This window comes from Chlamydomonas reinhardtii, chromosome 12, assembly GCF_000002595.2.
Source record: "Chlamydomonas reinhardtii strain CC-503 cw92 mt+ chromosome 12, whole genome shotgun sequence".
In the NCBI taxonomy this organism is placed as follows: domain Eukaryota; kingdom Viridiplantae; phylum Chlorophyta; class Chlorophyceae; order Chlamydomonadales; family Chlamydomonadaceae; genus Chlamydomonas; species Chlamydomonas reinhardtii.
This window is the reverse complement of record NC_057015.1, coordinates 8,287,082-8,309,618: the sequence shown is the minus strand read 5'-3', so window position 1 is coordinate 8,309,618 and position 22,537 is coordinate 8,287,082. Positions and strand designations below refer to the sequence as shown.

The window sequence follows — 22,537 nt, the reverse complement described above, 5'->3', positions numbered from 1 at the left end:
ACTCCATCTCCGGCCTTCGGGTCTTGAAGCAGATGGCAGGTGTGCCCCTGAGCAACACTTACCACGCCAGGGCACCACTCGTCTAGTCAGCACCCCCGCCGGCTCACGTGCACACCACCCTGTACGGCACCCCCAGCCCGATGCCGCACACCTCCTTCAGCACCGCCCGGAACGCCGCCGCCCGCAATACGCAGCTCTCGCAGCCGCAGCCGCAAACTGCACCCTTCCTTCCCCGGCCCTTGCCTCCAACACCACCAGCACCATCAGCTTGTTCTTCATCACTTTCATCGCTACCGGTACCGTCGCCACCGCTGCTAGTCACACACGGGTCCGCCGCGGCCATGAAGACCACCAGCGCCGACCGGCCGAACGTCACCTCCGCCCCCAGCACATGACGAGGCCCGCTTCCGCCCCCACCACCACCCTCAGCACCCTCACCCACACCCACAGCTGCATCCTCCCGACCACTAGCTACGTCAACAGCAGCGTTGCCGCCCGCTGTGCGCATCGGTGCTGCTGCTGCCGGCGCCGCCGCCGGCCCCGCTGCCGCCTTCGCCGCCACGAGCTCCCGCACGCGCGCCTGCAGCGCCCGCAGGTCCTCACTGGCGCGGCTGGGCAGCTTGAGCGCCACCAGCCGCCCGCAGGAGGTGCCGGAGCCAGCGCCAGCGCGGCAGGCAGCTGCTGCCACCGCAGACGCTTCTTCCGCAGGCGCTCCTGCCGCAGGCGCGTCTGCCAAAGGTGCCGGTGCTGCTGGAGGTGTGGTGAGCAGCTGGGCCACGATGTGCGACAGCGGCCGGGCGCCCAGGCCAAATGCGGCGTCGCCGCGCGGCAGCCGCGGCCCTGCGGGCCCAGGCCCGGCGCCAAGCAGCTGCGGCGCTGCGCCGGCCGCCGTGCCAGGGGCAGCCGCAACGGAGCCGGCATGCGCAGCAGGGCCCGGAGTGGGTGTGGTGGTGCTGCCGAGGTACTGCGGCCCGCCCCACGGGGGGTCCATGAACACGACGGCGCTGGACTCGCCGCCTGTCGCCCCCGCCCCACCCGCCCCGGCCAGCCGCTGGTTGTAGTCGGCACACACCACCTGCAGCACCCCCAGCGGTGCCTGCTGGTGCTGCTGGGGCCGCGGCCGGGGCTCCGCCACATGTGTCGACTGTAATGGGGTCTGGCAAGGCGCCGCGCCTCCGGGCTCCTGCTGCAGCTGCTCCGCCCGGCGCGCACAGAAGCCGCTCCAGGCGCTGAGCAGGGCCGCGTTGTGCCTGGTGGAGGGGTGTTGCAGACCGGGGGAGGTAGGTGAAGAAAGAACTCCAGCACTACACCCATAGCGCATACACAACAACCACTGGTTGGTTAGCCCCTCGGACCCCTCCCACAGTCTCGAGACTCTTGACGCGTGCCCAACATCCCGCAAGGCCCTCACCTCAGGTCCTCGGCCCGGTCTGCATCCAGCTCCACCGCCACCACCCGCCTGAAGCGCCGCGCCAGCGACAGCGAGTTGCCGCCGCAGCAGGCCGTGCCGTCAGTCACGTCCAGCGGCAGTAGCACCCAGCTTGACGCCGGCGGCGGCTGTAGCACCTTCTCCTCCTTCTCCAGCTGCTGCCCTGCCACGATTGCATCCGACTCCTGCTGTGGCGCGCCAGCACACTGCGGCACCGGTGGGGCAGCAGCAGCCGCTGGCTGTAGCCGCGGCGCCAGCGGCTGTAGCACGAGCCGCTCCGCCAGCGTCGCCAGCAGCTGCGTCATGGCGTCGGCTGTGGCCTGGTCTGTGGCGGAGTAGGCGGCGGTGGCGTCCAGACGCAGCCCCGCCCGCAGCGGGTAGGGCAGGCCGGGGAACAGGCAGTCGGCTCGGCCGCACGAGGGCGACACGGACAGAGCCACGCCACCCAGGGCCTGAGGGGCGCAGGCCGGGGTCGTCCGTGTTGTGTTGTGATGGTTTGGGGGTTACTGTGTTATGCCGTGTTGTGGGAGTGGTGTGGTGTGGCATGCACACACGCGCATGAACGCGCGCCACCCACCAGTCTCCCGTCCAGATGCTCCACGGCTGCCGCGGCCGCCGCCACTGCCGCGGCCTCATCCGCCGCAGCCAGCGACACGCGCGCCCAGCCGTGACTGCCGCCGTTGCGTGTGCGGGACACAGACACTGCAGCGCCACGCACAACTGGGTGTCAGGACGAGTAGGAACGCATGACCGCGTTCCCTCCGCACCGCACAGCCCTCTTGCATGAGCTCTCCTCTGACCCCAACCCTCCTTTACCCTGGACAAACGTACCGCCGCGGCAGCCGAAGGGCGCAAACGCCGCACCCAGCTCGGACTGCACCACTGACGCCTTGATGGAGGGCGGGATGTTGCCGACCAGCAGCAGCACCCGGCCGCTCCCACCGTCGTCGCCGTCGCTGCCATCTTCGAGATCATCACCGAGATCATTAATTGTAAGCGCATCATTTCCGCCCTCCGCATCCGCCTCCTGCTTCCCCCTGCTTTGCTGCTTCCTCATATGCTGTCGCTGCTGCTGTTTCTGCTTCCACTGCTGCAGATTCCGCTGTGGCTGGGACACAGCGACCGCCTCCACCTGGGCACCCGTACGCGCTGCTCCGGTGCCAGGCAGCTGCTGTGGCCGCGGCGGCGCCGCCGCCACCCACTCCGATATGTCGGCGCCGGGCCGGCTCTCAGCCCAGCGTGCCGCCACCTCCTGCTGCAGCTGCGACAGGCTGTAGTGGCCCTGGCCGCAGTAGCAGGGCCGCCCCAGCTGTAGCAGGTGACGCAGGTGCGCCACACACGGCCGGGCCGGCACCGGCTGCCCGCCGCCAGTGCTGCTGCCACCAGCGCCAGTGCTGCTGCCACCAGCACCAGTAACAGCAGCGCTGGAGCCGCCGGATGCAGCAGGGGCAGCTGCAGCGGCCGCGAAGCCGCTGCGCCGGTCCGAGCCGCCCGGCTCCACCTCCAGTGCGGCCAGCAGCGCCGCCACCGCCGCCTCCGTGGAGCGCCATGCCTCCGCCTGCACCGGCCACAGGTGCAGCTTCCCACACCAGCTGCCACCGCTGCTGCCGCCATTGCTACTGCCAACTCTGATGCTACTGCCATCGCCCGGCGGCGGATCGCCTGGCGGCGGCTGTGCGCCGTGCACTGCATGGCAGGCCGCCAGCAAGGCCTCCAGACCCAAGCCCTGCAGCCTCAGGCCCCGCCCGGCAGTCGCAGAGCCCCCGAGTTTAGCCTTGCCTTGACCGCTGTGCGATGCAGGTGCCGGTGCCGGTGCCGGCGCCGCGCTGTCACTACCGACGCCCGGCGCATCTTGGCTGCTCGCGGCCGCGTTGGCTGTAGCACCCGCAGTAGCCGTAGCCACAACAGGATGATCGCGAGTCTGGGCAGCGGCGGTAGTAGCACCTGCCGCCGCTGAGGCCGCCGGCAACAGCGCGGCCAGACGGGGGTGCAGGGCTAGGCAGTAGGTGCGTGCAGCGGCCTCCCGCAACCCCACCTCCACCCGTAGGCCCACGCCGCGCCCCTCCCAGCGGTTGTACTTGGCGCCGGGGGTGCTGCGCGGGCAGTCATCCACCACACAACGCAACCCCGAGGCCTGCAGAGCGTCCCGGGCGATGGTGCATGCGGCTAGCAGCACGTCTCGCTCGCACGACGCAGCGGCGCCATCAGTACCCCGTGCTGTTGCTGTGTGGGCATGAGCCACAGGCTGCGGGGCTGCTGCGGCCGGCTCCGAGGAAGCCGCTTTGCGAGCGCGCTTGCTGTTGTTGTAGCCGGAGGGTGGAACGGGTATAAGTACGAGGTCGGTGGCGGCCGCGAGGTCGCGCTCGTGCTGCGGGAGGCAGGGCCGGCCCTCCAGCCAGCGCCAGCACACGCAGTCGTGCAGCCGCACAACCTCGCCCGCTGAGGTCCTGAAGCTGGCCCCGGATGGCGGCGGGTCTGTCCCCGCGTTGGATGCCATGCTGCGAGTGGTTTGGACCTAGCGATTCAGGTGGACTTCAGGTCGGCTCATGAATTGCAGTGCGCAGCGGCTGGCGCGCCCGCCTCAATGCGGGCTTCTTGTAGAGTCATTCTTGAGTTAACAAAGAAAGCTTGATACCAATCTAAAACTGTAAAACAGCCTGGGTGCAATTTACTCGATTCATGCACCTTGCATTCGCTTTGGAGCCCCTTGTCACTGGGTGCTGTTGAATGCAGATGTCAAGTATTGTCCTATAAGTATCGACCTTTAGACGTGCTTTCTGCAATCTTTGCCAGCTCTTTCTTCATTTGTTGACTTTTGTCTTCACAGGCGTTGCGCTCCGCATTAGGAATGGTAACTGCACCAAATAGCTTGTTATTAGGCAAAGTACAAAGATAGCGGCGTTAAGCGACTCGCAGGAAGGTCGGCAGACAGCGACAGCCAAGGAACATGCCGAAGGGAAGGCCCGAGGACGTGTTTCGTGAAGGTGGGTCGCCTTCTGATGTTGTACAGTTTAATTTCATATGTATAGAGTCCTTCTCTAGCATGCTGGCTGAGGCTACAGCTGCGCGGTCGACAGCAACCTCGCAAGGCGCTTTGTGACGGCCGAACCTTTACGACTCCCAATTGGCTACCCGTGCAGCCAAGAAGCTGGTCGAGGACGTGCGATTGTCAAGGCAGCGTTCGCCCCAGCGGCGGACCGTGCCGACTTCAGGCCCGCTGGAGCTGGGGTTGCAGGGCTTGGGCCTGGGCCAGGCGGATGCGTATGGCGCAGTGGCCACCAAGGCCCCCGGCTTCGCACGCTCTACCTTCCGCCAGGAACCGCGACTGGCTTCAGCGAAGGACGGGCTGAGCGGAGCCAGCTTGAGTCTCGTGGGCAGTTGTTTGGCTTCTGACGCCTATTACAGCGCTGACGCTGCGCCAAGTCGGGGCGGCGAAGATGACCTGGGTCGGACCTGGGCAGTCCAAGCGGGGACCGGGCTTTCGCCCAGTCGCATGTCGCCTGCTGGCAAGTCGGCTGCCTATGCCGCCGGAGCAGCGGCGGAGGGGCCACAGGCCGGCAACACGGCGGCAGCTGCCGCGGAGGATGGCCGCGACGTGACGCCCACCCGCTGGCAGATGCTGACGCAGCGCGTGAATGCGGCGGCAGCGACGGGCGGAGCCGGCCTCAGCCCGCAGCGCGCCAGCCAACTGCTCCAGCCCTCTTTCCATTCGCCCGGGACAGCTGCCACCGGCGGGAAGGATGGCACGCTGCCCCCGGGCACAGTCTCGACAGGCGCAGCTGGAACAGGAGCATCGCAGTCCTGGTTTCCTGACCAGCCCTGCAAAGCCGCGCGCCTCTCGTCGCCGTCCTCGTCATCTGCAGCTCCACATGCAGGCGGGGGCGGCGGCGGCGGTTCCATCAACGGCCGCGACTCAACAGCCCTGCGCTTGGAGCTGGGGGCGGAGGCGAGGGCAGGCCCGGCCACACTGGGCGAGCCGCAAGGACTTGGACTGGGCCTGGGACTGGGCCGCTCCTCGCTGTTTCAGTCGGCGTTTCGGGCTGCTCCTTCTGGTGCCCGCAGCGGCTTTGACGGTGACTTTGGCAGCGGCGAAAGTGGCAGCGGGAGCGGGACCTCACTGCTGTCTGGGCTGCAGCTGGGTGCTGTCGGAGCCGGCGGCAGCTTGGGACTGTCCATGGCTCACACGGGCATGCCGGCAGGTATCACCCTGACCTCAGTTGGGCTAGGTCCAACCCACCCAGGCTACGGCACCGCGGGGCGAGCTGGTAGCGCGGGCGCCGGCACCGGCGGCAAGGCGCTTTCGCCGTACGAGCGGGCGATGGCGGCGCTGCAGCAGGCGGAGCAGCAGCTACGGGACCACCACCATAAAGGGGCCGCCGACTCCAACGGCGGCGGTGGCGGCACAGGCGCCGCTGCCGCGGTGGAGGAGCCCGCCAACGCGGCCCTGCTGGCAGCGCAGCGCTTCCTGCGGAGCGGCCCAGGCAAGGTGGCACCGGCGAGGGCCGGGGCCGCCGGCCTAGGGGTGCGCGGGGCGGCAGACGCACGCCACACTGGCGGTGCAGGGGTCACACGGGCTACCGGCAGCGCCGCAGGGGCGGGCGAGGGGTCGTTTGAGGATGTGGCCATGGGCATGCTGCGCCGCCTTACGGCGGCGGCGCCATTGGGCGGCCCGCCGGCCACGGCCCCGCCCCTGCTGCGCACCTACACAGCTCTCGAGCCGCCGCCGGCACAACACGTCGCAGCGGCGGCAGCACTGGCAGCAGCCAGGGCGGTTGCGACCAAGCGCGGTGGCGACGGCAGTGGCGCAGAGGCAGGCTCTGGCGGCGGCGGGGATGGCAGTGAGGGCGGCTTGAGGAGTGCTGTCCCGAGCGGGGTGGCGGCGGCGGTGTCGCGGGCTGCCGCGGCGTCCGCGGCGCCTGACCTAGAGTTCCAGATCACGATGCAGGTGAACCGACTGCGGCGTTCTACCTACCCTGCCTTAGCGTCCACAGGGAGCAGCGACGGGGTCCAAATGTGAATGAGTAAGGCGTGTCGAAGTTATTCTCATGCTATGACTGTCCTGCACAGGGTATGATGGCGGCGGCGCATCAGGCGGCCAGTGAGGAGGCGCTGCAGGCGGCGCGCGAGCGGCGGCGGCGCGAGGCTGCGGCGGCGGCGGCGCAGGAGATAGCGACCGCTGAGGCGCGCACTGTGGCGCTGCTGCGGCGGGCGCTGTACCTACACCTGTGGCGCCTGGCTGCAAGCTGGGGCCGGCGCGAGGCGCAGGACATGAGGTGCCGCCTCGCCACCAGCAAGTGAGTCACGGCGCATGCTAGCTGCAGAGAGCGCGAGAAAAATGAAGGTGTCGTCATGTCGTTTAGAACGCCACCTGCTTCGGGTTGCCGCGTGACCTGCTTTGAGATGCCTTCGAGCGCCACCGTGTGCACGTGTGTGTGCGCAGGGCCCGGCGCTGCTTGGCCGCGTGGCACCACGCCGCCCGTACGGCGCGGCTGGAGCGACTAGCTGAGGAGGCACTGCAGGTGGCGGCGGAGGCACGGCGGTTGCAGGTGGGTGTGGGCGCGTGGCGGTTGTGACGCATGGCCCTCACTGCACACACACCGCAGCTTTGAGAGACACCACTGAGGAGAAACCAAGGACAGTATGTAATGTGTGTGTGTCGGCTGCGGGGCCATGCAGGTGGCGGACCAGTTTCGGCGTCTGGCGCTGCTGCATCGCAGCCTGCTGGCCTGGCGGCTGGCGGCGGAGGAGTGCGCGCAGGAGCGACTGGCGGAGCAGGAGGCGGAGGCGCGGCGGCGACAGGAGCAGCACGTAAGCCGCTCCTCTCGCACAAGTGTCTCGCACATGCGCTGAATGCGATCATGCCTCATGCCTCATCCCTAACTCGAACATACGTGCCTTTGCATCACCTGTTATATCACAGGACGACGTTCTTCGTGAGGCCGCCGCCGACCGCTTCCGGCGGCTGTGGCTGCTGCACAGCTGCCTGCGCACCTGGCGCACCACCGCCCGTGCCCGCGCCGCCGCCAGGGCCACCCTCGGTGCGGCGCTGCCCTCCCGGCCTGCGCCACCTCACGCGCCTGTGCCTGCGCCCCGAGCGCATGGCGGCGCCGCCAGTGGCAGCACAGCTGGTGCGGCGGCAGCAGCGTCCGCGGGGCCGCGGGCGGCGCTGAGCGGGCGGGAGCGGGACCAGCACCGGCGGGCGGCGGTTGAGGCGCTGCTGACTCGGCTCAAGTCGCAGCGGGAGGCGTTCATGGAGGTGGGTCAATGCAGCGCTTCCAGCTTTAAATGTATGCTCAAGCGCTTGTGTGTTGGTCGTGCATTCGGGTGCGAAGCGGTCGACCACCTTCCACGTCCCCCACTGCAGGACGGGACCGAGGAGGCTGGCAACACCTACAGCGGCACGACTGCCGCGGGTGAGCCCCGCCCCGCAACCGCCGGCCCCCTTCACTCCGGGCCAGGCTCCTCGGGCCCCCACAGCGCGTCGATACGACCCTCAGCAGCAACAGCCCCGGCGGCAGGGCCTGCCTCGCCGCCGCCGCCGCACGCGGCCTTCCCCGGCTTAAACAGGTTCGTCCGGCCGTCTGTCATGAGGGACGGCGTCGCCCCGCCTGGCCACGGCAGGGGCAGCAGCAGTGGAGGCGGCAGGGGCGGCGGCGGCGGCATTGCAACCAATGCAACTAAGCCGCAGCCGTTCAAGCTGTCCACGGACAAGCGTGCCGCGCACCGGCGCCACCGAGTGCTGTCCGCCTGTGAGGCAACTCGGCAGCTGGTGCAAACCGGTGAGCCTGTGTGCGACGTGGAACAAGATGGCGCGGCATGGCCGTCGCACGGTCAGCGGTCTGGCGGCGGCTCGGCCGGAGCGGGCCAGCCGTGGCAGCCGGCTGTGGCCTGTGCAGCGAGCAAACACACTGATGGCGTGTATGCAGCAGTCAGTGAAGAGCCGCAGCAGCAGGCGGCAGGGCGGCAGCAGGCGTGGGCGCAGGCTGCGGACGAGGACGACGATGTCGGCTCCGCCTGGTCTGAGGGCGAGCAGCAGCGGCAGCAGCAGCAGCAGCCGCACCAGCAGCAGCTTGAGGAGGGCGAGGGGCAGGAGCAGGAGGAAGAGGGGGATGAAGAGCGGTGGGGCGTGTGCAGCGTCAGCAGCAGCTTGCAGCAGGGCTCGGGCCGCTGGGGCGCAGAGCCAGGCGAGGACGAGGCCCCAGGTGACGTGCTGCATGAGGCCAGCAGCTATGGGGTCGGTGTCGGGGAGACCAGCCATGCGCCTCAGCAGCCGGCATCAGCAGGGGAACAGGCAGAAGATTTCATAGCCGGGAGCGCCGCGGGCGGAGGCCACCCAGGCCCAGGTTCCAGCGGCTCCTCGCTGCCTCTTGCTGGCCACTACAGGGCTGACGAGGGAGTGCCTGAAGAAGTGGACGAGGACGAGGATGACGGTTGCCGCTGCCATGGCCAGCCACCCGCAGACCCCCGACAGGCTGGGCTCCCCGCGGAGCAACGGTTGCAGCATGCAGCACCCGCCTTGGGCGCACAGCCCAGCCGCCGCAGCCTACACGGCAGCAGCTGCAGCACCAGTCCCACAGAGCAGCGCCAGCACCCCTCGACCGGGGGCGGCCACGCGCGCCCCGCAGGGCCGCCAGGCCACATCACTGCTGGTGCTTGCTCTAACTCGCCACCAGCAGCAGCTGCTCGGCCTCGCTCGCTCCCCCACCGCAGCGCCACCACCAGCAGCAACCCCGCACCGCCCGCTCGGCCGGCCGCCGCCCGCCCGCCGCCCGGCACCTGGCGCCCGCCCTCGCCGCCCAAGGACGCCAGCCGGCCCACCACCGCCGGCTCAGCACGGCCCGCCAGCGCGTCACGAGACCATCGCCGCGGCAGTCTCGGCGGCGGCAGCGGCGGCGGCATGGCTGGCAGCATCACCACCAGCAGCCGACGCGGCACCACGAGCGCCGCCGCAATGGCTGCAGCGACCAGCCTGCTGCAGCAAGCCGGTCCTACTTCAGGAGCGGCGGCGGGGCTGGGGCCAGCGTTGACGGCAGCGGACGTGGAGCGGTTGCGTGCGGCGGAGGCGCGGCGACGGCGGCAGGCGGACGACAAGGCCCGGGCTCTGGCGGCGGAGCTGGCGGCGCACATGACGGCGCTGGCGGAGGCCCACCACCGTCGGTCGCTGCTGCTGTGGTGCGTGTGGTGGTCGCTGCGTTGCCTGCATGTGGTGTCGCATCACTGGTCATGCCTAGCACCTGATCATTAGCATGGCGCCCAACTACGAAAACCCGGTTGCAATGTTGCCTGCACCCGGGGCCCGCAGGTTCGGCATGAGCCCCTGGATCCAGCTGGTACTGCTGGCCCGGCAGCAGCGGCAGGTGGCGGAGGCGCACCGGGACCTGGCGCTGCTACGGGCCGCACTGTTGGTGAGCCGGGCTGCAGCCTAGCAGCAACAGGCCTGAGGGGGGGGTCACGCTCGTGTGTGTAGCTCGTGTATGTCGACTACCTGCCGTGACGTGGACGTGTGCGGTGCACCTGTGGCTGTCCTCTCAGGGCTTTGCAAGAGCCGTGGTGCGGGCGCGCATGCAGCGGGCTGCGGAGCAGGCGGCGGCGGTGTCGCGCGGCCGCTTCTTGCGTAGGGTGAGTGAGCACGTGTCGCCACACCCAGCCACCCACGACTCAGCCCATGACGCAGGTCGCGCATCGCCAGTCCCTTACACCTTGCGCCGAGACCCCTTCTGGGTCTCGGTTTGATGGGCCCTGCATTTTATTTCTCCAGAGGACTCTCACTCGAATGGGTCAACACAACCTTCGGCACATCTCACATCTTGCGGCATGCCGAACCCGCCACGCGCCACCGCACATCACCCATCAATGATGACACCCATCACCACCCACCACCACCCATCCCGCAGTCGCGTCTGGCCCTGGCGGTGTTGGACCGGCTGTCCGCCGCCGCCCGTGCCGCCGCGCTGCACCGCCGCCACCTGGCGCACCGCGTGCTGCTGGCCTTCATGCGCAACGCCAGCGACGCCTGGACCGCCAGGTGGGGACCAACAGGAGAAGGGGTCCCTATGGGCGGGGTTACTGAACCACTGTGCGGGGCTGCAGGGCGGGAAGAGGTGGCCAGGATATGGGCAGGAAGGATCAGGCGGTGGTGTGGTGTGCTGCTGCACGCTGGAAGCCCAGGCTTGTCGACAAAGAACCCTTCGTGGCGGATGTGCTGCTTATGCCGCAGAGCTGACGCGGAGGATTTCGCGTCACGGCGGCGGCTGTGGGCCTGCTTTTCCGGCTGGCGCAAGGCTGCAGAGGAGCAGGTGCGCAGCAAGTCGTGGACGGCAGACGCCACAAGCATCTGGCATGCACACAGCGTGTCCCCACCCCCACCAATTGGCTCATACAGTCACCGCGTGCTTCGCCGCGTGCCTGTCGGGCTGCAATGCAGTGCTGCGCTCTCTGCCTTCCTGGTAAATCATTCTCTCCCGTCTTTCATGGACGGCTACCACCCTGCAGGCCAGCAGCCGGCTGCTGTGGGAGCTGCAGGCGCAGCACGGGGCGGAGCAGGCGCTGGGCCGCCGCCGCGCCGCGCGCGTGCTGGCGGCGTGGCGGCGGCTGGCAGAGGAGGGCGCGGCGCAGCGCGAGCAGCTGCAGGCCCGCAGTCAGAAGTGGGCCAAGGTGCAGGGATGGCTGCGGGAGGCGCATGAGGCCAGGGCCAGCGGCGCTGGCGCCCGCAGCCTTGCCTCCGCTGGCTCTGTCCGGAGCTCGGCTGTAGCAGACTCGGTGACTGCGGGCTTCGACGGCGAGGAGCTGCTACTGCCGGCGCGGACGCGACCGGAGCTGCGTGGAGAGTACGACTTGCCGCCATCCCTTGGCGTGGAGTGGGATCGGGAGCCGGGTGGTGCGGGCGGCGTAAAGGGCACCGCGAACAACGGAGGGCGCGGTGCCGGGGACGCAGCAGATGATCCCCTGGGCTTGGGTCCCATCGAGGATCAGCTGCAGCAGTTCAGTTTGGGGCCCAGCGGCATTGCCAACCTGATGCGGCAACAGCAGCAACTGGCGGCGGCGCGGTCACCCATGCCGCCTCCCAGAGCGGCCGGGACGGCAGGTCCGGTGCGTGGGCTGCCGGGCGTAGGCAACATAGTAGGTGTGGGTGCAGAGGGTGGTGGCAGGGCGCGGGGGCCGGTGGGGCTGCCAGTGCCCCTGGCGGGCAGGCAGGAGCGCCTGGCCAAGTACTTGCAGGGCCGCAACGGCGGCGGGGCAGCTGGTGGGAGCTGAACACGTTGCGACTCTTGCCCTACGTTGCGGTTCTTGCCCTGGCTAGCCTTGTAGGCTTTGTGGGCCGGGATGACAGCCATCACAAAAGGGACCTTGCTTCTCATCACCCTCTGCTCTTGCTTGTACTAGGAATTCAGTGGCTTCAGTGAGCACGACTTGTACGCCCAAGCGCGATGGGGTGGGCGTCGTGTGATAGTTGTATGACAGCCCGGCATTACATGTGCAAGTTGGTGCTCAACCAACTTGGCGAACGGGCCTCAACGCTCATTTGGATGGCAGTTGAGTGCTGATGACCTGTAAAAGCGACCAACCTCCGCATGGCCCCTCACGCATGGCTCTTGCGGCCGTAGTAGCGCTCAGCCCCTCACGAATTCAGTACACTCTTAAGTGCTGCACATGCCTCATGTCCAGCCTTCTTACCTCCGCGCCCGCCAAGCCAACGCGACTAGAATTACGACCAACAGGCGCTCCTCATGCTCTCCTGAGTCCTGACCGCAGCCGCCACCAGCATAACGTGACGGCACATGCACGCCCCCCCCCCCACTGACCCACTGTCCGCCTGACCGCAGACTGGATAGAAAATGAAACGCGCTTGATGCGGCTGGGTATCCAGAAAGTCGTAAGTCACTGAGTGACATCAACAAAGCGCGGCAAATTAGAGCCGGCGAGGTTTTCAAAGCAACGCCCCCAGGCGCGCGCTGCATGCCCAACAGGCAGCCATCCGCCACGACCAGTTGTCACTTGTCAGAACGGCTAATCACCCCACACATATGCACAGTGTGTCAATCAGCGCTCCCTCCCGGCCCCTTGTCACCTTACATCCTGTCCGAGCCGCTGCCTCGATACCCTCCTTACCTGCGAGTCACAAGCGCAAGCCCCTCACCAACCCAAATCCTCCCCAACTCCGCAACCCGCCAAAATCCAGCCTCAGCCGCAAGCCCCCGCCTCAGCCCGCGACTGCGCTCAGCTTGCGGAAGGTCCGGCGCCTTTCCGCCTCCGCCTGTCCGCCTGTCCGCTTCAGCCCGCTCCCGAGGCGCTCAGCTGCGGAAGATCATGCTCTTGAGTGCGGCCTGGCCACCCGGGATCCACGTGACGCAGTACCTGCATGGACAAGAAGCCGTGGCCAGGAACGCGAGCCCGTGTGAGCGGGCAACGGTGCGTCACGTGGTGAGTGCACGCGTGGTCTGGCACATACTGAACGACATACACCAAGGTTGCTGTGACAGGGCGCGTGCGAGTTAAATCCGTGCGACCAAAGGCCGAAGGGCCAGCTTCCACAACATAAGCGTCCTGCCCGCAAAGCGTCTGTCCTTACCGGTCGCCCGCCTATGCAGCGCCTCCCCTCCCACCCCCGCCCTCTCACTCACCACACGAGTGCCAGCAGCTGAATGACCAGCATGATGAGACACAGCGCGGCTGTGGGCGAGCGGGGTGTCAGGGTGAACAGAAACCTCAGACACCGCTTGTTGAAAACGCCAAGGTCAACAGGCGCGGCCCCAGAAACATGTCTGCTACCCCTGCACACTGCCCAGTGCATATCTCCATGCCCTTGCGACACCTTCCAGCACTTCTACCCTCCCCAAGCCGCCCTTCCCAGTCCGTCTCTTTCAACCCGGCATTCCCCAACCCCCAACGCTGCCAGCTGGCTGCCACATGTGTGCTCCAGGCCAGCGCAGCCCCCTGCCCTGCCCTGGACCCTTGTTGTGTGCGCATGCTGCTACAACCGCCCCATGCACTCATGCCCGCACACCAACTCACGATTGTGCGTGGTGAAAGCGATTGCCAGGGTGCCCGCAATGGAAGCAATGTACACTGCGGGGGAGCCGGGGGATGGAGGTAGGACTTGCGCTGAGATCAAGCCGTTTAACGCAACCGGGCCAAGGGGTTTCAGGACGCAACAAGGCGCGCGCAGTCACAAGCGCAGCGCTCGTTAACCCCCCATGCCTCGCATGCCGTATCATGCCTACTTCTCCTTACACCCTGTCGACCAGCCCCCTCCTATACCGTATGTCTGAGTGGCCGTATGGCTTCCTGCCCTTCCACCAGACCACACCGTCACGCTCTTGCTTTCCGATGAGCCCCCACCTCCTCCCAGGCTTCCTTCCCGGCCCCCGGCCTCCCCAAGGGGCTTCCCCGCCCCGCCCCCTCCAGCACTCCTAACCCTTCGACCCCTTTTGAACCTCTCGGACGCTCACCGATGGTGGCCAGGATGCGCTTCTCCTCCATCATGCGCTGGAACTGCTTGACCGGCCCCATCAGGAACAGGGTGCTCATCACACTCACCACACTGCCCACACTGCAGGAGCAGGAAGTTGGCGCGGTGACATACAGAGGGCGTCAATGGCGGGGAAAAGCACAGTGTCTGAGTGTGGCCGTGGACTGGTGTCCGGGAACAAGACAACAGGTGCCCCCGGCTCGTCGGGAGGGCCGAGGTTATGGGCTTCAGTCCAGGGTGTATGAAAGCGCACGCCTTGAACCCCTGCCGGTCCTCATCCAACACGCAAACCCCGCCAGGCAGGATGTCGGGCAGGAGTTGAACATAGCTGGCTAGGAGACGTCAAGGGGGTGGCAGGAACTGGAGCACAAAGCGCCAATGCTATATCCATGCGGCAGCGCGGCGGACAGGGGACCTCTTCACTCACCTGTACATAACCGCAAACTTTGTAATTTGCATCGTCCACAGCATGGGAATACTAATCAACGTTAGGAGGACGCCGAATGCGAAGCAGCACCCGAAGCCAATCAGCCTCTGTGATTGAGGAGGTGTCAGCGGGGGGCAGGGCGTGTCAACAATAGCTCCACCTGCCCCCACCCCCAATAGCTCCACCTGCCCCCACCCCCAACCCTCTTGCCCTTCTAGCTTCACACGCAAAGCAGTGTCTGTATGCATGCTTGTTCATGTGATGCGAAAGCACAAACATGCTCGTGGCACAGCCAGCTGGCGTCTCCCTGGCGTCGCTGACTTACGTTCTTCCAGCTCAGGGTCATCGCCTCGTCAATTTGCCCGACCAGCCCTTTCTCCTCTTGCTCCTGGAGCCCCACCGCCTGTTTCAACTTGTCAAACATCTTTTACTCCAAGCTCCAAGCTATCAGGGCTTCCTGCTTAGGAGATTTGCAAACAACAGCCGGCTAGAGGAGCCTATGGTCAAAAAGAAATGCAGCCGTAATGCTGGGAGTTAACAATGATAGGCTTGCTCGCAAGAGGGGCAGCGAGGACGGAGTGCAATATGCGAGGTTGGTTTCGCTCTCTGTTTCACTTCAATAGCTTCAGTAGGAGCTACAAGCGGGTGGTTAAAGGGCATATATAAACTAGTCAATATCGCAGTCAATTTTGTGATAGGTGAGCTTCCAAGCGGTGCCCATGCAGAAGCCCGACTGGCATGAAACCCAGGCGAGGGTGCTTGGGTGCTAGGGTGCTAGGGAACTTTTATACTTCACTAGTGGCTCAAATGCCCTAGTACTTCCCTGCCGGCCCCCACGCACCCCACCCCGGAGATCCTATCGCCCCCAACGCCTCCAGCGCCCCCAACACCCCACCACCCCCACCACCAGGATCTTATCCCCCGTTATCCCTCCCCCACCTTAGCTGGGCCTTCTGCCACTTCTTGGCCTCCGGTGTCCCACCGCTGCAGTAATACCGCATCCGCCGCTCGCCCGGCTGCTGCCGCCGCCGTCTTAGCTGCTGCCGCCGCCTCCCACTGCTGCAGTAATGCCGCGTCCTGCGGCCTTCTCCTTCTCGTTGCCGCTTCCGGCGCCGGTCCTGGTGGTAGCGCACCTTGCAAATGCAGCACCGACGCGACGGCAGCCCTGAGCGCCGATAGCTGCTCGCCTCCCTTGCATCAGTTGCATGGGATTCGGAGCCGGCATGGCCGATTTGCCGTCGCTGGTCGCTGCTTGGCCCGGTGGTGTCAAACGACGACCACGGCCACGACCATGATACGGTACCCGAGACGGCCGGGTCGGCAGCGATGCCGGAACCCAAGCCCATGATGAGGTACGGTGTCCCACATTTCGTGGATGTGCGGCCTTCATGCGCAGGGGCGTCGATGCGTAACGCACCCTCAAGGAGCCTCCCCTGGCATCCCCAGTCCCCTAACATGCTCGTCAGTGCTATACCGTATTGCTGCGGTGAACCTTAGCACTGAGGCGGAGCTAGCGTTGTGCTGCTGGATAATGCGCGGCGGCTAAACCCCAATCCGCCTCGATGCAACCTTGGGTGCAACGCTTCATCGGCGAGCACGGCTGCGTCACTGCATTCGATTGCATACCTGTCCTTGTCAATCCGCCGCTATATGACGGTTATGCTGAGTCGGAGCTGCAGTTGCTGCTGTGAAGAGGTCAGCATAGGACAGAGCGCCGGGGTCCAAGGGGGCCGGGAGGGGAACAGGGGGAGGTGAGGCCGTGTGAGGCACTACGGAGGCACGCCACACCTGGGCCATCCCGCGCCATTTTCGGAACCTGCAATGCCCTTTTTTGCTATTTGCAACTGCGTGGCTCTCTTAATCTAACACCCTCTGTATAATTTAACCTGTAGGATTAGAATGAGCGAGCAAGCGCGCTGCAAATTGTTTTGAGCTACGTCTAGGTCGCAGCCCCGGACTTCTTTCCTGGCGCCAGGTCATCAGAATCAAAAATGACTGGCATCACCAAATTTTTCAAGCCAACGGGGACCATCGGCAGCGCGAAGAAGCCTGGGGACGCTCCTGCGAGCGCAGCACGGTCGCCTTTCGCACCGCTGGGCAACACGGAGGGCATTGTGAGGGCCACTATACGCCCAGTAAATGAGGCCGATGACGATGTGGTGTTGATGGAGCAGGAGGTGAGCGCGCCTGAGTGGGGCAATTTCAAACCGCCCCAGCCAACTCGCGCGCAAGCAGGGTTCGGTGCCCTTGGATGTGGCAATTTCGTGTGCAGATTTTACATGCTTGTCGTTCATATACAGGTTCCAACGAGCTCGAAGCGGAAACGCGAGGACTTGAAGAACGCAGCTGGTGCAGCCGGGTGCAGCGAGCGGGCCGCACCCTCGACTTCTGTTCCGCGGATGCAGCCTCTGCACGTGGCTAAGGAGATTGAAGCTATGACGGCTGCGCCTGCTGGCGAGGCCCAGCCCGCTGCTGGAGATGCCGATGTCGAAATGTCCTCGCAGCAGCAGCGCGCTGGCGCCGAGGAGCCTTCCAGCCATGCAACTGGGCGCTGCGAAACGCTTGTTGATGCGCCGATCACTTGCGCTGTCATCGCAGAGGCCCCAGCGTCCTCAGCCCAGCCCACTGTCGAGCCAACGCCCAAGCGCCAGCGACTGCCGGCCTCCGCGGATGCCGACAACGTTTGCGACGCCGACGCGGATGCCGACGGCACGGCCTCCACCAGCACCCGCCAGCAGCACGATCGCGCCCACAACCACCACAACCACAGCCAGCACAACCAGGCCGCCAGCGGCAGCGCGGCTATTGCTCCGCAGCAGCAGCAGACGGCTGGTCGCGCCGGCTCCCACACGCCGGCAGGCGCCACCACCGGCACCGGCACCGACGCCCAGCCCAGCTACTCTCAGCAGTCAGTGGAGGGGGCCTCGGGTGCGGCGGGCGGCGTCATCGGCGGCGGGGCCGCCGGAGCAGCGCCCGGCTCCGCTGGCGGCGTGGCCGGCGGCAAGGACGGCGCGGGCTGCACGGGCGGCGGCGGCAAGAGCGGCGGCGCGGGCCCCGCCACACTGCCTGAGGGCCTGGACTTGGCGGAGGCGGCGGAGACCCTTCGCGGCGAGGCGGCGGAGCTGGAGTCGGCTCTGGAGGTGCGTTCGCCTAGCCTGCAACAGCAACCACGGCGTAGTCTTACATCGGGTTGGCAGGATTGGGAACATCAACTGCTCACACTTCAGCAAGTGGCCTGCCACGTTTGCGAATGTATCACGATCACCCGCCCAGTCCTGATAACCCCGCCTCCCTCCCCACACGCAGGAGGAGATGCTGCTGGATTCAGGTCTGGCGGCTGCCGCTGCTGCGGCTGAGTCTGGCCGCCTGGCACTGACGCCCAGTGCCGCCGAGTTGTGCGCCTGGCTGGAGGGCCGCACGGCGCCCCTGGGGCCGCTGCTGGAGCAGCAGCTGCTGCCGCTGCTGCCCGCCGGCACGGACGCCGCCGCGCTGCGCACCACGCTGATTGACCTGGCGGCGCGCAGGTGCTACTCAGCCAAGGACGGTGAGAGCGGGCGCGCATGCGGCGGGGCGTGGAATTGTGGGTTTTGGAGGTGGCGGCAACGGGGTTGCGAATGGCGTCCTGTGCACCGTCCTGGGGAGGTCTGATCCTCACGTAGTTTACGTTGTAGAATCTGGGAGGGGGCTGGCCTGATTGCTGCTTAGCCATGTGTGTTTGTGCTTTCGGTGTGCACTGTACAGTGGCGCTGGAGGGCGCGGCGGCGGCTGACGACGCCACCCCCGGGCGGCTGTGGGTGTGGGAGGTGCGTGAGCCCAAGAAGCACCTGTCGGACAAGGCCAGCCGCAAGATCGCGGACCTGCAGCGCAAGCGCCGCAAGGAGGTGCGTGAGTGTGTGTTGTAGGCGGCTCTGTGCCAATTAGCGAGAGCTATTGCCCTAAGCCGGTGCCGACCCGGCTAACAATAGCAAGACCTTAGCAGGGCTAGTGCACAGGTCACCTATGTTACTGGCTGCCGGCCAGTTAGGACTATTTCAAGTGTCGCCGAGCGTACTGCACTCCATGCAGCGGCCCATCTCTGGACACATTGCAGGTTCTAGACTCGTAGCTAGAACAGCCCCAATTCTGGACACCGTAGCGTGTCATATCATATATCGCATATAACAATATGCTCTACAACAACTGCTCCCCCTCCAAGAGCTAGCGTCCCGCAGCTCAAGTAGAAGGTACAGAACTGGCAACCTGTCGTGAAGCCCAATAGGCATCAATCAAGGTGCGATCAGGAAAATCAGATTCATCCAACCATTGGTTGTTCTCCATGTCTCGTCCTACGAATTTCACGTAGTAACGGTGAATCTCACGGTTCCGCAGCTTGCGTGTCTCATGGTCCAGAATGCGCTCAGCACGCAGAGTGGGAGTACCATTGGACGTAACAGGCAAGGGTAGCACACGAACAGGCGTGGCGTCAGCAGGCTGGCGGTATGGTCGCAGCAAAGAGACGTGAAACACGTTGTGCTTTTCTTCACCAGGCGGTAGCGTCAAGCGAGCCGCAACAGGGTTAATCATCTTCTCAATTGGAAAGGGTCCAACCCATCGGGGCATAAGCTTCTTGTGCTTGCCTTGATACTCACGAAAGTTCTTCGTGCTCAGCAACACCATCTGGCCTTCCGTAAAAGTCACGGCACGGCGGTGTCGGTCTGCATCTTGGCGGGCGCGGTCTTGCGCGGCTTGCAAACAGCGCTTAGCAGCGTTCAGACGTTCCATAAGGTTATCTGTGTAATGCTTAGCGGCAGGGACGGAATTTCCAACGTCCAGTGTCAGCGGTGTCTTAGGGTGGACGCCGTAAGTCAGGAAGAAAGGGGACTTGCCGGTGGAACGGTTCTGCGCATTGTTAATCGCAAACTCAGCGGCAGACAAGTACCGGTCCCAATTCGCGTGATTTCCATCACAAAAGTTCCGCATCATATCATTTAAGATACGATTAATCCGTTCAGTCTGCCCATCAGTCTGGGGGTGGAAAGCGGTAGACAAAGACTGCTTAATTCCCAGGCGCTTAGTCAGCGCGGTAGTGAAAGCTCCGGTGAATACTGTGCCGCGGTCAGACACAATCTCACGAGGCAGGCCATGCAGGCGAACCACAGAGTCAAAGAATAGGTCAGCAGTCTGCTGTCCATTGATTTCGTGGGAACAGGGCGCGATGTGCACCATCTTAGTCAGGCGGTCCACAAACACGCAGATAGCGGTATTGTGACGCTGCGTACGAGGTAAACCCGTAATGAAGTCCATAGACACACTCTCCCAAGGTAGTTCCGGGATAGGCAGCGGTTGAAGCTTGCCAGCAGGCTTGCCAGAAGCAGGCTTGGAACGTTGGCAGGCGTCACAGGACGCTACGAAGTCAGCCACATCGCGGGTCAGGGTAGGCCACGTAAACGTACGGCGAACCAGCTCAGTAGTGCGATCACGACCCTGGTGTCCGGCGAGGCGTTCAGAATGGCAACTCGCAATGATATCACGTTTCAGATCAGGGTCATTAGGCACAAGGATGCGCCAACTCCCCTCCTCCTCCCGCAAAAAGAGACCATCAGGGCTCGTAGCCAGACCACGCACGTTAGCCGCATCCTGAAACCAGGTATCAGCCCGCACAGCCGCAGCAATGCGCGTTGTGAAGGTGGCGACAGGCCCAGAGGAAACAGGCGCAGGCGCGTGCGTAGCACGGGCACGAGGCGCAGAGGGCGTCGCAGAGGGAACAGGCGGCGAGGAAGCCGCGGCGGCAGCTTGACGGCGGGTTTGCATAGCATGCAGGAAGGACAGCGACGGGTGTCGAGACAGGGCATCAGCAACTACGTTGAGCTTGCCTGGGCGGTAGACCCAGTCGAAATGGAACTCAGACAGTAGCTCCACCCAGCGGGCTTGACGTCTTGAAAGGTGTGCTTGGGTCTTGAGGTAGATCAACGGATGATGGTCCGTGTACAAAGTGAAAGGTAGCGCGCTCTGCAGGTAACAACGCCATTCACGCAGGGCGTTTACCACACCCAACAGTTCTTGTTCACCAGTGCTGTAGTTGCGTTCAGCAGGGGAGAACTTCTTGCTGGTAAAAGCGACCGGTCGGTCCTCTTGCAACAAGACAGCACCCGTTCCGTTCAGCGAAGCGTCGGACATGACGACAAAGGGCTTCGAGAAATCAGGATAACGCAAAAGCACATCGGTTGACAGGCGTTCTTTGATCTGTTCGAACGCGTGCAGGGCCTGCGGAGGCCAAGTGTCCGGTAGGCGCGCGAGTGAGAACATGTTGGTTAACGGTGCGGCCAGGGATGCAAAACCAGCAATAAACCGGCGGAAATAGTTGGCTAAACCAACAAATGACCGCAACTCAGACAGGTCACGCGGCAGCGGCCACTGACGGATTTGCTCAACTTTCTTTGGATCCATGCGGATTCCATCCGAACTGACAATATGCCCCAAGTATTTCACCTCACTGCGCCAGAACTCGCATTTGCTAAGTTTGGCGTGTAGTTTCCATTTACGGAGGCAGGCCAACACTTGGCGGAGGTGTTGTTCATGTTCTTCAGCGGTGCGACTGAAAATGAGGATGTCATCCAAATACACAGTCACAAACCGGTTCAGGAACGGCGCAAAGATGCGGTTCATAGTGGCTTGAAACGTAGCAGGAGCGTTGGTGAGCCCGAATGGCAGAACCAACCACTCAAAGTGACCCAAAGGCGTTGTAAAGGCCGTCTTAGGTATGTCTTCGGGTTTAATCAACAGCTGGTGATAACCAGAGGCAAGATCGAGAGCCGTAAAGTACTTCGCGCCAGCAAGTCGGTCCAGCGTATCGTCAATACGCGGCAATGGATACCGATTCTTGACTGTAATGCGGTTCAGGGCTCGGTAATCAATGCACATGCGCAGCTCTCCAGTTTTCTTGGCAACGAAGAGAATCGGCGCGCCGTAGGGCGACGTCGACGGACGAATCAAGCCTTTAGCCAGCAGGTCTTTAACCTGAGTATCAACTTCAGCCAATTCAATGGGATTCAGCCGGAACTGAGGCCGGTGTGTAGGGGCAGAGCCAGGTTCGAGGGGTATCGTGTGATGAACACCACGGTCCGGCGGCAAGCCAGAGATGGGTGCAAACACATCACGGAATTCAGTCAGCACGGTTTTCAACGTGGGGTTCTGCTCCACTTCCGGAGGAAGGTTCAAAGGAGGATCAGGCGCAGGAGGCGCAGCAGAGTTGAGCATGGATTGAAGAGGTGCCTCAGCCGTGCAAAGCTCAGGTGCCGGCGCATGTGTCGCGGACGGGGACAGGGCGCGCACAAAAGTCAAAACAGCTTTAGCGCCTTCCATCGAGGCAGCACGGATGGCACGCTTGGCAGACACTACCTTGGCGGAAACAGGTGGCTGCTCAAGTAGCTGGCATGCAGGCTCACCCTCCTCTAGGGGCGGCAATTCCCGTGGCTCAGGGTCGCCGGGATCAGGTGCGTTCAAAGCACGAATCACAGCCGTACGACCAGAGGGGCGAAGCAGATGAAGAGTGCCGAGATGAGGTGTCATCTGAACGCAAAAGCGCTTGAGGAACGTCTGGCCCAGCACAAGGTCAGCAGACGATGTGAGAGAGGGCAGGACATGAACACGAATCTCAGTAGAGAAAGTTCCTAGACGCAAAGGCACAACGCATTCACCCACGGCATCGCATTTTGATGCGTCTGCCAACCGCACAGGAGCAAGAGAGGAAGGGCGCAGTGACAAACCTAGGCGGTCCGCTAGGGCCTTGGCGATGAAGCAGTGCGTAGCTCCAGTATCTGCAAGCACAACAACAGGGGCATGCGACAGCCGCCCAGCAAACAAATCTAGTTGTGCGGGTCCTTCCGGGACTTCTGTCACTGCACACGAGGGCTCCTTGGGTTCAGCTTTCGGAGGATCGTACCACACTTGCCAGGGTTCTGTCGTAACAGGCGAAGGGCAAGAGCCACCGCAGTTAGGGGTGAACAACTGAGTTCCTGGCGCAAACGTGTGTTTCAGGTTCCAGCCACGGAGCAAGGAACGATGACGATCCGAAAGGGCAGGCATGAGCATTACTGCTGATATGCTGGGGTCTTCTGCTTTATACTGCCGATAGCGCGCAATACAAAGTTGCAGCTTGCGAACAGACGGACTGAGCAAGATTGTGTGGCCTGACAGGCTCTTGTGAGCGGCGGAGGTACGGGCATACGCAAAG

At 64.5% G+C, this 22,537-nt stretch overlaps 4 protein-coding genes across 4 annotated transcripts; 2 read left to right on the top strand and 2 right to left on the bottom strand.

The window, feature by feature from the left end:
* Nucleotide 1: 1 nt before the first annotated feature.
* Nucleotides 2-4,063, bottom strand: CHLRE_12g549850v5 (uncharacterized protein). Its single transcript, XM_043068963.1, has 4 exons — nt 2,261-4,063; nt 2,007-2,131; nt 1,412-1,881; nt 2-1,250 (listed from the first exon to the last, which is right to left on the bottom strand). The coding sequence occupies exons 1-4, from the start codon at nt 3,924-3,926 to the stop codon at nt 104-106; spliced, it is 3,408 nt and encodes a 1,135-aa protein (XP_042919022.1). The 5' UTR covers nt 3,927-4,063; the 3' UTR covers nt 2-103.
* Nucleotides 4,064-4,183: 120 nt separating this feature from the next.
* CHLRE_12g549900v5 (uncharacterized protein) lies at nt 4,184-11,859 on the top strand. Its single transcript, XM_043068964.1, has 12 exons — nt 4,184-4,413; nt 4,570-6,374; nt 6,497-6,723; nt 6,870-6,975; nt 7,106-7,237; nt 7,350-7,685; nt 7,794-9,601; nt 9,732-9,834; nt 9,962-10,048; nt 10,324-10,454; nt 10,647-10,725; nt 10,922-11,859. Exons 1-12 carry the CDS (start codon nt 4,377-4,379, stop codon nt 11,681-11,683), a joined length of 5,613 nt encoding a protein of 1,870 aa, XP_042919021.1. The 5' UTR covers nt 4,184-4,376; the 3' UTR covers nt 11,684-11,859.
* A 26-nt stretch (nt 11,860-11,885) lies between these two features.
* Nucleotides 11,886-15,103, bottom strand: CHLRE_12g549950v5 (uncharacterized protein). Its single transcript, XM_001694071.2, has 6 exons — nt 14,651-15,103; nt 14,326-14,432; nt 13,879-13,979; nt 13,442-13,495; nt 13,051-13,099; nt 11,886-12,784 (listed from the first exon to the last, which is right to left on the bottom strand). The coding sequence occupies exons 1-6, from the start codon at nt 14,747-14,749 to the stop codon at nt 12,721-12,723; spliced, it is 474 nt and encodes a 157-aa protein (XP_001694123.1). The 5' UTR covers nt 14,750-15,103; the 3' UTR covers nt 11,886-12,720.
* Nucleotides 15,104-16,193: 1,090 nt separating this feature from the next.
* Nucleotides 16,194-22,529, top strand: CHLRE_12g550000v5 (uncharacterized protein). Its single transcript, XM_043068965.1, has 5 exons — nt 16,194-16,502; nt 16,626-17,465; nt 17,632-17,869; nt 18,067-18,206; nt 19,514-22,529. Exons 2-5 carry the CDS (start codon nt 16,725-16,727, stop codon nt 19,571-19,573), a joined length of 1,179 nt encoding a protein of 392 aa, XP_042919020.1. The 5' UTR covers nt 16,194-16,502; nt 16,626-16,724; the 3' UTR covers nt 19,574-22,529.
* Nucleotides 22,530-22,537: the final 8 nt, after the last annotated feature.